Here is a 12,324-nt window from a genome sequence, read left to right as displayed (position 1 = left end):
TTAAAAAGATGAGAGGCGTCTGTAATTTACATCATAGGTAGACCTCAACTATGGAAGACAAACTGAGAAAAAAAATCCAGAAAATCACATTGTCTATTTGGTCAGAAACAAAATTTCATCTCAATACTTTGTAATATATCCTTTGTTGGCAATGACAGAGGTCAAACGTTTTCTGTAAGTCTTCACAAGGTTGCCACACACTGTTGTTGGTATGTTAGCCCATTCCTCCATGCAGATCTCCTCTAGAGCAGTGATGTTTTTGGCTTTTCGCTTGGCAACACGGACTTTCAACTCCCTCCAAAGGTTTTCTATAGGGTTGAGATCTGGAGACTGGCTAGGCCACTCCAGGACCTTGAAATGCTTCTTACGAAGTCACTCCTTCGTTGCCCTGGCGGTGTGCTTTGGATCATTGTCATGTTGAAAGACCCAGCCACGTTTCATCTTCAATGCCCTTGCTGATGGAAGGAGGTTTGCACTCAAAATCTCACGATACATGGCCCCATTCATTCTTTAATGTACCCGGATCAGTCGTCCTGGCCCCTTTGCAGAGAAACAGCCCCAAAGCATGATGTTTCCACCACCATGCTTTAGAGTAGGTATGGTGTTTGATGGATGCAACTCAGTATTCTTTTTCCTCCAAACACGACAAGTTGTGTTTCTACCAAACAGTTCCATCAGACCATAGGTCATTCTCCCAAAACTCCTCTGGATCATCCAAATGCTCTCTAGCAAACTTCAGACGGGCCCGGACATGTACTGGCTTAAGCAGTGGGACACGTCTGGCACTGCAGGATCTGAGTCCATGGTGGCGTAGTGTGTTACTTATGGTAGGCCTTGTTACATTGGTCCCAGCTCTCTGCAGTTCATTCTCGAGGTCCCCCCGCGTGGTTCTGGGATTTTTGCTCACCGTTCTTGTGATCATTCTGACCCCACGGGGTGGGATTTTGCGTGGAGCCCCAGATCGAGGGAGATTATCAGTGGTCTTGTATGTCTTCCATTTTCTAATTATTGCTCCCACTGTTGATTTCTTCACTCTAAGCTGGTTGGCTATTGCAGATTCAGTCTTCCCAGCCTGGTGCAGGGCTACAATTTTGTTTCTGGTGTCCTTTGACAGCTCCTTGGTCTTCACCATAGTGGAGTTTGGAGTCAGACTGTTTGAGGGTGTGCACAGGTGTCTTTTTATACTGATAACAAGTTTAAACAGGTGCCATTACTACAGGTAATGAGTGGAGGAAAGAGGAGACTCTTAAAGAAGAAGTTACAGGTCTGTTAGAGCCAGAAATCTTGATTGTTTGTTTCTGACCAAATACTTATTTTCCACCATAATATGCAAATAAATTGTTAAAAAAACAGACAATGTGATTTTCTGGATTTTTTTTCTCAGTTTGTCTCCCATAGTTGAGGTCTACCTATGATGTAAATTACAGACGCCTCTCATCTTTTTAAGTGGTGGAACTTGCACTATTGCTGACTGACTAAATACTTTTTTGCCCCACTGTATATACACCATGAAGGGAATAAACAGCTACAAAACACCAAAGAAATCATCCTTCACACAACGCCAATAAGAACCATGTATACTTTATTAACAAATATTAAAAAGAGTAAACAGTAACAGGTAAAAACCACAGCATGGGAAAAAAAGGTGGGCTGTCCAGGAAAGCACACTCCAAGTATGGCAATGACTAAATCCTAATGCAAACATAGCATAACATTTGTGCCAAGTGACCATGTACATACATGCAAGAGAAAAATATAAATAACAACAGTCAAAGTAAATACAAGTGTATATGATATAATAATTACCTACGGGGCCCCTGGACGAAGCATTGCATTGCGAAACGCGCGTCGGGTGTGGTGGGTCTCCGGGAGCTCCGTAGGTAATTATTATATCATATACACTTGTATTTACTTTGACTGTTGTTATTTATATTTTTCTCTTGCATGTATGTACATGGTCACTTGGCACAAATGTTATGCTATGTTTGCATTAGGATTTAGTCATTGCCATACTTGGAGTGTGCTTTCCTGGACAGCCCACCTTTTTTTCCTGTGCTGTGGTTTTTACCTGTTACTGTTTACTCTTTTTAATATTTGTTAATAAAGTATATATGGTTCTTATTGGCGTTGTGTGAAGGATGATTTCGTTGGTGTTTTGTAAAGAACAGAGCATAATCTGAGCCTTCCTACTGACTTGTAAAGAACAGAGCATATTCTGAGCCTTCCTATTCACTTGTAAAGAAGAGAGTGTGGTCTGAGTGAAATCGCCTGAAGAAGGGACCTGTTACTCCTTTTACTCAAAAGCCTGACTATAAAGGGCACGCTGCTGTCACATAGAAACGCAGATGGTCTTTAGAGCGTTTTCTGAGCGTCTTCTCAGGGGGGTGTAAGGGAGGACTCACCTCAGAAAGCTCCCATGTGTGCACATATTCATATGGGGGAGCGAGAAGGCGTCTCTTATCACGTGATCTCATTGTGCCCCCTGGTGGTGAGGTTGTGTAAGCACACATAAATAAGTGCATTTGTACGGAAGAAAGGAGCTCCCCACAGCAGAGACGCGGGTCCGGACAGAACGAGCTCCGTTTCCACTCACGTCGCACACATAACTGACAGCTCACACCACACGGAGCCGCCTCTCCTTACATTTGAAAGCCCCGCTCCGTCTCCTGCGCGGCTTCCGTGAGCGGTCACGTGGTACGCGGCGGTCAGATGACTGATATGACGTCATTAAGGTCCTTGTCCTGAATTGTCGGCAGCCAGTGCAGACCGGAGCCGGGCACAGCTGTAAGTACCGGGCGCCAGGGATATCGTATCGCGACAGTAGTGCAGCTTCCCGTATACGCTCAGTGCTGCGGCATGCATCGTGACAGTCTCTGTGTGGACAGCACAGTATGAGTACTAGTACTGACTGTGTGTATATATATATAGTTATGTCATGATGTCTGTCGGTCTGCTCCTGCCAGGTAACCAGTAATCGCGCCATACTGCCGACCTGTCAGACCCATTGTTCTGGAACCTCATATTCTCGGCAGCACGTCACCTGTTCACACTGCAGCGTGTGCTGCCGACAACATTCATTGTAGACCGGTTGGCGGCCTGGCCAATAATACTCCACAATGTGTCGCACTTCACAGTGTTCTGCACTTTTGGGGCGAGGCAAATCTATGTTTTTTGCCGTGATGCAGGATTGAAAATGTATGCAGATTTTATAAAAACTACATCAAGAAGCCCAATAAGTGACACATTGCTGGAATCAGGGTATCTGCCCCTACATCATATTGCTCTCAGATTACATAGCTAAAACTGGTGATAGATTCCACTACTAGGGCAATCCCTTCTTAAACTTAATCCCAGATAAATAAACCTTTTACTCCTGTCCCGGCTCTGTTGCCGCGGTTCCGGCACTCGTGGTCCCGGGGCTGTGATGTGGGGTGACACTGGATCCCCGGCGCCCAATCAGCGCTGGCGTCACTGTCTCCGCCTTCTGTCTAAATGAACATGAAGACTCGGCCAAGATCAGCTGCAGCCCGGACTTCGCCTTCATGTTCAGTTTGTCTGAAGGTGGAGACAGTGACGCCACTTCTGATTGGGCGCCGGGGATCACGTGTCACAACACCACATCCCAGCCCCGGGACCGTGAGTGGAGTATAGGCTTTATTATCGGGGCCGAACATTTAGTTTAAGCAGGGGTTGTCCTATAAGTGGAAAACCCTTTTAACCCCTTCATGACCCAGCCTATTTTGACCTTAATGACCTGGCCGTTTTTTGCAATTCTGACCAGTGTCCCTTTATGAGGTAATAACTCAGGAACGCTTCAACGGATCCTAGCGGTTCTGAGATTGTTTTTTCGTGACATATTGGGCTTCATGTTAGTGGTAAATTTAGGTCAATAAATTCTGCGTTTATTTGTGATAAAAACGGAAATTTGGCGAAAATGTTGAAAATTTCGCAATTTTCACATTTTGAATATTTATTCTGTTAAACCAGAGAGGTATGTGACACAAAATAGTTAATAAATAACATTTCCCACACGTCTACTTTACATCAGCACAATTTTGGAAACAAAATTTTTTTTTGTTAGGAAGTTATAAGGGTTAAAATTTGACCAGCGATTTCTCATTTTTACAACGAAATTTACAAAACCTGTCCACATTGCCAAAAGTACCAATACCTGGTTTAAAAACAACAGTATCACTGTGGTTGATTGGCCAGAAAACTCACCTGACCTTAACCCCATAGGGAATCTATTGGGTATTGCCAAGAGGAAGATGAGAGACACCAGACCCAACAATGCAGACGAGCTGAAGGCTGCTATCAAAGCAACCTGAGCTTCTATAACACATCATCAGTGCCACAGGCTGATCGTTTCCATGCCACGCCTCACTGATGCCGTAATTGATGCAAAAGGAGCCCATAACAAGTATTGAGTGCAATTACTGAACATACATTTCAGTAGGCCAACATTTCTGATTTTAAAATCCTTTTTCTAGCTGGTGTAATAAAATATTCTAATTTACTGAGATAATGACTTTTGGGTTTTCATTGGCTGTAAGCCATAATCATCAACATTAACAGAACTAAACACTTGACATAGATCACTCTGTTTGTAACGACTCTATATAATATGATTTTTACTTTTTGTATTGAAGAACTAAAATAAATTAACTTTTTGATGATCTTCTCATTTTGTGAGAAGCACCTGTACATCGGCTGCATTCTGATAGGGGTTTTCTATGTTGGTCTTGTAATTTGTTACACTTTCCACTCCCTCTCTGTGACTTAATGGGTCACTTTCTGGTGACTCCTCACTCCGGCCACTTGTGTCGCGTTATCTACTGCTGTGTAAATTGTCATTTCTGGTGAAGTTGCCAAGTACGGTGAAATGTCGGCCAATGTTTCCGCACTGATGGCTACTTGTGGCAGTGGTTAATATGTCACTCTTTGGATTGCAGTTGCATTAGACTTTTTCAGCCCTTTTGTTTCAGGCCAGGATTCAGATTATCTAAAAAGACCTGATCAAAGTCTAATCTAGATTACTAAACTATGGAGCAGTTGTCACCAGCCTCCACTATCTGCTCACTCCAGGATATTAAAGGGCCACACACGCTGTCATTTGCAGGCGGCTTCAGGGCTTTTGTCTATGGGCTGAAAATGAAGTGATGGTAATACATCTTGTTTTCAGTTTGATTCGTGTACTTTGCACGTGCTACGATTTGTGTAATACGGGAATCGGTCAGCATCTTGGTTGGACACTTTTTTCATATTCAAGATTTTCAAGATTTCATCTTCCGGTTTGTAAAGCATTATTTCCATCAGTGATGTTCTTCATATCCACAAGATTTGGTTGATTTGTGACGTTATATATTTTTTGTTTTGGATCATTTGTATTAATTCCATGTTTTATTCTTTTTATTTAGGAGTAAAGGTCAGAAAGTACAGAAGAAAAATGCTGTTGAATCCATTCATTTCTAAACTGGCCGGGAAGAGGGTTGTGTTGGCCAGCGCATCTCCTCGCAGGCAAGATATACTTTCCAACGTGGTAAGAATTACACATACATGTACACACCCAGCACATGGCCCTGCTCACATTATACCTGTGCCTTTTTTTTTTTTTTTTTTAAATTATTTATTGAAAGTGGTTAGAAATTAACTTCAGTGTTGTAATACTTCAGGGAGCTGGGAGCCTGCCGTAGGCCCTACTTGTTGCTAGTGATGAGTGAACGTGCTGGAATAAGGCGTTATCTGATCATGCTCGTGTGCTAACATAGCGGCTGCATGTCTTACGGCTGTTCACCAGTGGCAATACATGCAGGGATAGCCTGTTTGGTCAGTAATCCCTGCACTTGTTGAGGCTGTCGAGCAGCCGTGGGGACTCAAACATATTATTCGAGCTCGTCGAAGACGCGCAGTTAACACACAAGCGCGATCAGATAGCGCCTTATTCCAGCACGTTCACGCATCACTACTAAAGACGCAATTGGCTCCCGTTATGGGAGATCAGGGAAGCAAAGTGTGTGAGATGTTTTATTACTGCAAATAAATACATTTTGGCTTCAGGGGTCCCAACTATCAGACCCCCAGCAATCAGTATATTATGCTCTATCTTGAGGATAGAGAATAGCTTTTGATTTTGGGAATACACCATTAAGAACTCAGATAATTAAAGATCTTCAAGATCCTATCCCAATATGTAGTAGGTATAACACAAATATTACCAAATGCCTCTAATTGGAATGTAGTATTGTTCTTCTGATTCTCCCATGTGCAGGGCATTGCAGTAGCTCTGGTATCCATGGTTACGACCACTAACAGCGAAGTAACTCACTATATGAGTAGTCATAACCATGGATACCTAAGCCATGCACTTTTTTCTTGGCTTGACAAAGGACCTGTGTGGCCAAAATGTTATTAACTTTTCTGTTTGTACAATGGCGTCAATAAAACTATTTTTGTGGAAGGAAGATACACTTTGCATTGGATTCTTGGAGTATGTGCAATCTTTACAACCTAGTGGAGGGGCTGGGCCAAGTCTGCACCTGACACGGAGTGGTGCATGGGATATACCTTGTATTCATGGATACCTAAGCGAATGCAATGCCCTGCACATGGGTAAATGACGTGTGAACCACAGGATCTATACTACATTTCTAATCGGAGGTATTTGCTGATATTTTTATTATTACATCTACTCCATTGGGACGGGATCTTAGTGATGGGAATAGCCCTTGAAGCGTTAAACGCTTGATGCACTTTTGCACTGATTAGGCACATTTCTTTATTTGTTATAAATGTATTCCAATCTTTCTCTTTCTGCTCTGCGGTTGTTTAGCCCCTTCCTGAAATGTATCCTACATGTACATGTCATTTTTGATGTGGGTTCCTGGATTGTGCTCAGGATCTGAGCCTGCACCCACGTCCAACGGCGCTAGCTCCAACCACTACTGTTAAACATTCAGATGCTGATGTCAATCACTGCGGCTTTTAAGTTTCTCGATCCATGGGATTATGTGTAAGGGGGAGGGGGGGTTAAGTCCCATCACCTGTATTCCCTTCCTTGCTTTTGTGCAGTGCTTACGAGATCACCAAGGTTCTCAATGCCGCCATCTTTGTACTGCTCTGAAGCCTGGCCAGTTAACTGATCTCATAGATGAATAGAAAATGGCCTTTACTGCAGCGCTAAAGTATTGTAGTATATTGTACAAGTGATCAGCAGATCATGTGGACTAAAGCTATGTAAGAAAATAAACATTTAAGAAAAAAATGTTTAATTCACCTCCTTTTCCTATTCTGAAAATAATAGGCATATTAAGTATTACCGTGTACATGAAAGGAAGATATATCAAAATCTAAAACTGATTAAAGGAAACTGTGACCTTCAGAAATGCTATTTACTGACCGATCTAGTGGTAATCCGGAGGTGAATAGCATTTACATCATGTCAGGGCACAGTGGAGTAAGTGTAGCATGGACGGCTTCCTTCTTCTCCTCCTCAATACCACTCACATCACGCTGTACTTTTCTGTCCACTACTTTCATATGAGTGCTGACTAGGTGTAAAATGAGCCACTCTGCGCTACACTGGGCCATGGGTGGCTGAACATCATTACTCCCTCAACCCTCGCCCCGGTCTGGTGAGTGTTTTTTTACAGTATAGATGACATGCCCCCATCCATTTGGCCACATATATAAATGCCTTAACATCTTATGCGATTATCCAACCACATGATGGCGGCAGTATTGAGGTTACATACCGACACAGGATATGTTAAGGTGTGCGTGTGTGATAGTTCATCAGTGTGTAGTTTACTGTAAATGTATTTTATTCATTATTTTCTGGAAAAAAAAATGGCATGGCCTCCAGCATAATTTTTATAACCAGCAGAGGGAAAGCTGACAGTTGGGGGCAGATGTTTGTAGCCTGGGAAGGGGGTAATACTCGCGGAGCTTCCCAGGCTATTAATTTCAGGTCACAGCTGTATACTAAGCTTTTACTGGTTATTAAAATGGGGTACTGCCCCAAAAAATGACATGGGGTCCCCTAATTAATAGCAAGCAAAGCCTAGGCCCACAGCTGCGGACTGATATTAATAGCCTAGGGTACCAGACTAAAAACAGCAGCTCTCAACCGCCCCAGAAATGGCGCATCCACGTTGGACAGGTGAGGAATATGGTTGTTTATTATTTTAATTCTTTCAAAGAGGACATTGGCTTCAGTGGAACAAGCTCAAGTTGAGTATACATGTTTTTGTTTCATTTAGAATCAATAAAGGAGTTTGTCATTTTTTTCAAATAAAGGACTTTTTTTTTATTCTGGGTGTTATTTTTTTTGACAATTTTGACTATGGGGTTAGTAATGGGGCATCTTAAAGACGCCTCTTTATTACTAACCCCTAGGCTTGATGTCAAATGACAATACAAATTGACATCAACCCCAATACTATCACCGCACTTGCCACCGCACCAGTGCAAGTGGGAAGAGTTAGGCTAAGTGCCAGTTTTGGTGCACCTTTATGGACGCCCATTTCTGGGGTGGCCGAGAGCTGAACGTTTTTAGCCTGGTACGGGGCCGATATCCATGCGCAGCTGTCTGCCTTTGTTGGTTATTTTAGGGGGGGGACCCTAAGCCATTTTTTTTATTTGGGGGGTTCTCATTTTAATAACCAGTAAAGGCTTAGTATACAGCTGTGACCTGATATTAATAGCCTGGGAAGCTCCATGGGTATTACCCCCTTCCCCACACTATAAACATTTGTCCTCAGCTATCCGCTTTCCCTCTGCTTGGTAATAAAATTTAGGTGGATCCTAAGTCCATTTTTTTTTTTTTGGGGGGGGGGGGGGGGGGGAGAATCACCCATTTTTAAGTCCCAGTTTAGAGTGGACATAAAACTTGGTGATGACAATAGTCTGAGCAACTCAATGTTTTATTACAAATTTACAGACTATAATCATAATCCCCCAGTTGTACTCTTTCACGCTAATGTTTGCTTGTGGGTTGTGTTTTTTTTAAACCAAAAAATAAAAAATAATTTTACAAAGCAAATGCCAAAAATGCATTTTTTAAACAACGAAAAAATGATTACACGTTTGGAAACGAAATAAAATAATGGCATTAGTGATGAGCACGTGTGTTCGTTACTCAAGTTTCCCGAGCGTGCTCCGGTGTTTTCCGAGTATCTTGGGCGTGCTCGTAGATAATGTTTTTGTCTCCGCAGCTGCAGAATTTGCGGCTGTTAGACAGCCTGAACACATGCAGGGATTGCCTGTTTGTTAGGGAATTCCCACGTGTATTCAGGCTGTCTAACAGCCACAAATCATGCAGCTGCAGAGACAAAAACATAATCAATGAGCACGCCCAAGATACTCGGTGAATACCCGAGCACACTCGCTCATCACTAATGGACATATTAACATACGCCAAAACAAAAGGCTGACTATTAGCAAATAAAAAAGAATATTTTTTTTTTTTTACATATTATAAGATGATAAGGGGAACTTGCATCAAGGCCTGAACTGGGTGTTGAAAAACATGATGGAGTGGACACATGGAGGAGGTAACAGACGGTAGGGGACTAAAGAATGGGAAATGTCCATGGTCTGGAGTCTCTTGTTGTGTTCTTCATTTGAGTCCACATTCCATCCAGGGAAATAAACATTGGCTGGCTAGTTGGTGAGGATGGTGTTTTGGTTTGCCATCAATGTGGGCCAGGATGCTGTGGTTTTGGCTGCAGGCTGTGGTCCACAGGAGGAGGAGTGGGTTGTTGGTGGGAGTCTGACTATGGAGGCGGCGGATGTTGGCCAACTGGCTTTGCTGACTGCACTTCTTTGGGGTCCAATGGGTGTTTTTTGTTTTCCTGAGAAAGCTGCCACCTTTCCAGGAAATAAAAAAAAAAAACACTATTGGACTGTTTGGGGGTGTGGTGAAATTCAGGACAATTTGGATAGCTGCCCTGGTCTGCAGCCTGAACCCAAAGGGGACTTTTTGAAAATAATGCGCCAGACTCAAACAGAAGCCCTCCTCCCCTTCTTCTGTTACACCAAGCTTTCTTGCTCTTCCAGCATTGTCGTTGTTGGGGGCCCTTTTTCACCGGGTGTGTCGAAGGATGATAGGTGGCTGTGGGGAGTTGTCCATGGTGTGGCTTGGACTTGTCATGCCGAGTACCTCCTCTTCGTCACATCCTCAAGCTCTTGACTCCAATTTGGAATGAGCACCGGCTCAATGAAGTTCCCTTTTTTATCAGAAATGTAAGGAAGAAGAAAATAAAATTTCAGTTTTGTAGCCTACAACATAATAAAAAGCATTAGAAGCCAAAATAAATAAGGAAAAAAGGCAAAAATTGGAGGCTCACATAGTACAGGTATGGCCTCTTATATAGGGCAACACCCCTGCTGTTGGACTGCAGCTGCCTCTCCTAGTGGAACTGGCCCGGCAACTTCTCCATCTTTTGGTGACTGTACTCACTGTAAAATAATAGAAAGTATAAGTCATTTTTTTTAGCAAAATATAATATCTCTCAATGATGGTGTATGGTATGTAATGTATTTTTTGGAAGCTCCTTGCTAGCATGGTGTACTATTGTTAACGGTGTTGTATTATTTTATTTTTTTAATGGTTTTTGAAGATTGATATAACAATGTGAAAACCCTAAAATATTATGTCAGCTAAAAAAAACCCAGAGAACACATATGTTATGACTAGAGATGAGCAAATTTGATCGGGTCCCTGCTTATTTGTCAAGCTATAGCGCTTTCCGAATTAGCTGCATAGGGAACCTGGATACATGGAGCGCGCCGTCTGGTCAGCGCCGCAGCTGCATGTGTCTCGGCTGTGTGACAGTCACAGCACATGCATGGAGAACCCAGTAAGCCCTGACCCGATCATATTCGCTCTTACGACATGCATAATGTAGAGTTTATATTTTTGGAAATACTTAGGCCATGTTCACACGTTCCTGATTTCCATCCTTTTTTTTCTGCACTAAAAACCGCAGCTCTTGGCAGAAAACGCAGGTCCTTTTTTTTGGTGCGTTTTTGGTGCGTTTTTTGATGCGTTTTTTAGTGCGTTTTTTTATGCAGTTTTCTATGCAGAGTCTGTGTGTTTTCTAGGGAGTTTTTTAGGGTTAAAATGGCTGAAAATACCCTACCTCTAACCCTACCCCTAACCCTACCCCTAACCCTACCCCTAACCCTATTCTAACCTTAGTGGAAAAAAAAAAATTCTTTATTTTTTTATTGTCCCTACCTATGGGGGTGACAAAGGGGGGGAGGGTCATTTACTATTTTTTTTATTTTGATCACTGAGATAGGTTATATCTCAGTGATCAAAATGCACTTTGGAACGAATCTGCCGGCCGGCAGATTCGGCGGGAGCACTGCGCATGCGCGCGCCATTTTGGAAGATGGCGGCGCCCAGGGAGAAGACGGACGGACGGACACCGGGAGGCCGGGTAAGTATAAGGGGGGAAGATGAGGGCACGGGGGGGGGCGTCGGAGCACGGGGGGTGGCATCGGAGCATGGGGGGGTGGGATTGGGGCATGGGGGGCAGCCACACTGCAGCGGTTCTGCACCACAAACCGCAGTAAAACCCGCAGATATATTTTTCATCTGCGGGTTTTACTGCGGGTTTGACCTCACAATGGAGGTCAATGGGTGCAGAACCGCTGCAGTTTTGCAAAAAGAAGTGACATGGTACTTCTTTTTTACCGCAGCTATTCAGCGCGGCTTTTTTTCCCGATTCCCGCATCATGTGCACAGTGGTTCCTGTTTTCCATAGGGTACAGTGTACTGTACCCTGCATGGAAAACAGCTGCGGAGCCGCAGCAGCAAAATCGCGGCGGTTCCGCAGTAAAAAACGCACTGTGTGAACATGGCCTTACTGATCTCATCCTGAACTTTTTTTGGAGCTGTTCTGTAAATTTGCAAGCGGTTCCCTGCAAATCTGGTTCCAGGCTGCATGGCGCTTACTCAGGCCCGCATCCCTGGTGTCCCAAAATTATGGACGCTGCGGCACCAGAACTAGCATAAGCTCCAGATTAATTAGGTGTGTTATCTTCCTGCTTTCCGTGGAGGCATGTGTTTTTTATTTTTTTCAAACTTCGCATTTATAACTGCACTTATGTCAAAATGTCACAAGAGGAGCTTCATGGGTTGTCCTAATGTAATTTCCTTTATTTTGGGTACATATATGCATTTTTTTTTACTGCCAAAAATTGGACAGCCATCGCATGGTGCAAGTTCTGTCCGTTTGTCTCACAAATGTGTATGAGCTCTAGGTTTTGACCGCTGACGTCCGGCGCCCGCTGACGTCCGTCTTGGTTTTCAGGCTG

At 43.4% G+C, this 12,324-nt stretch overlaps 1 protein-coding gene across 1 annotated transcript in view; it reads left to right on the top strand.

Annotated features, from left to right (window-relative positions):
• The first annotated feature begins 2,656 nt into the window (after positions 1 to 2,656).
• Positions 2,657 to 12,324, top strand: part of ASMTL (acetylserotonin O-methyltransferase like) — a 70,065-nt gene continuing 60,397 nt past the window's right edge. The window contains exons 1-2 of the mRNA XM_069761550.1: positions 2,657 to 2,784; positions 5,418 to 5,539. Coding sequence (XP_069617651.1) covers positions 5,447 to 5,539 — 93 coding nt within the window. The 5' untranslated portion in view covers positions 2,657 to 2,784; positions 5,418 to 5,446. The remainder of the gene's footprint in view (positions 2,785 to 5,417; positions 5,540 to 12,324) is intronic.

This window comes from Ranitomeya imitator, chromosome 3 (genome assembly GCF_032444005.1).
Source record: "Ranitomeya imitator isolate aRanImi1 chromosome 3, aRanImi1.pri, whole genome shotgun sequence".
Lineage (NCBI taxonomy): Eukaryota > Metazoa > Chordata > Amphibia > Anura > Dendrobatidae > Ranitomeya > Ranitomeya imitator.
This window is presented reverse-complemented; position numbering and strand designations above follow the sequence as displayed.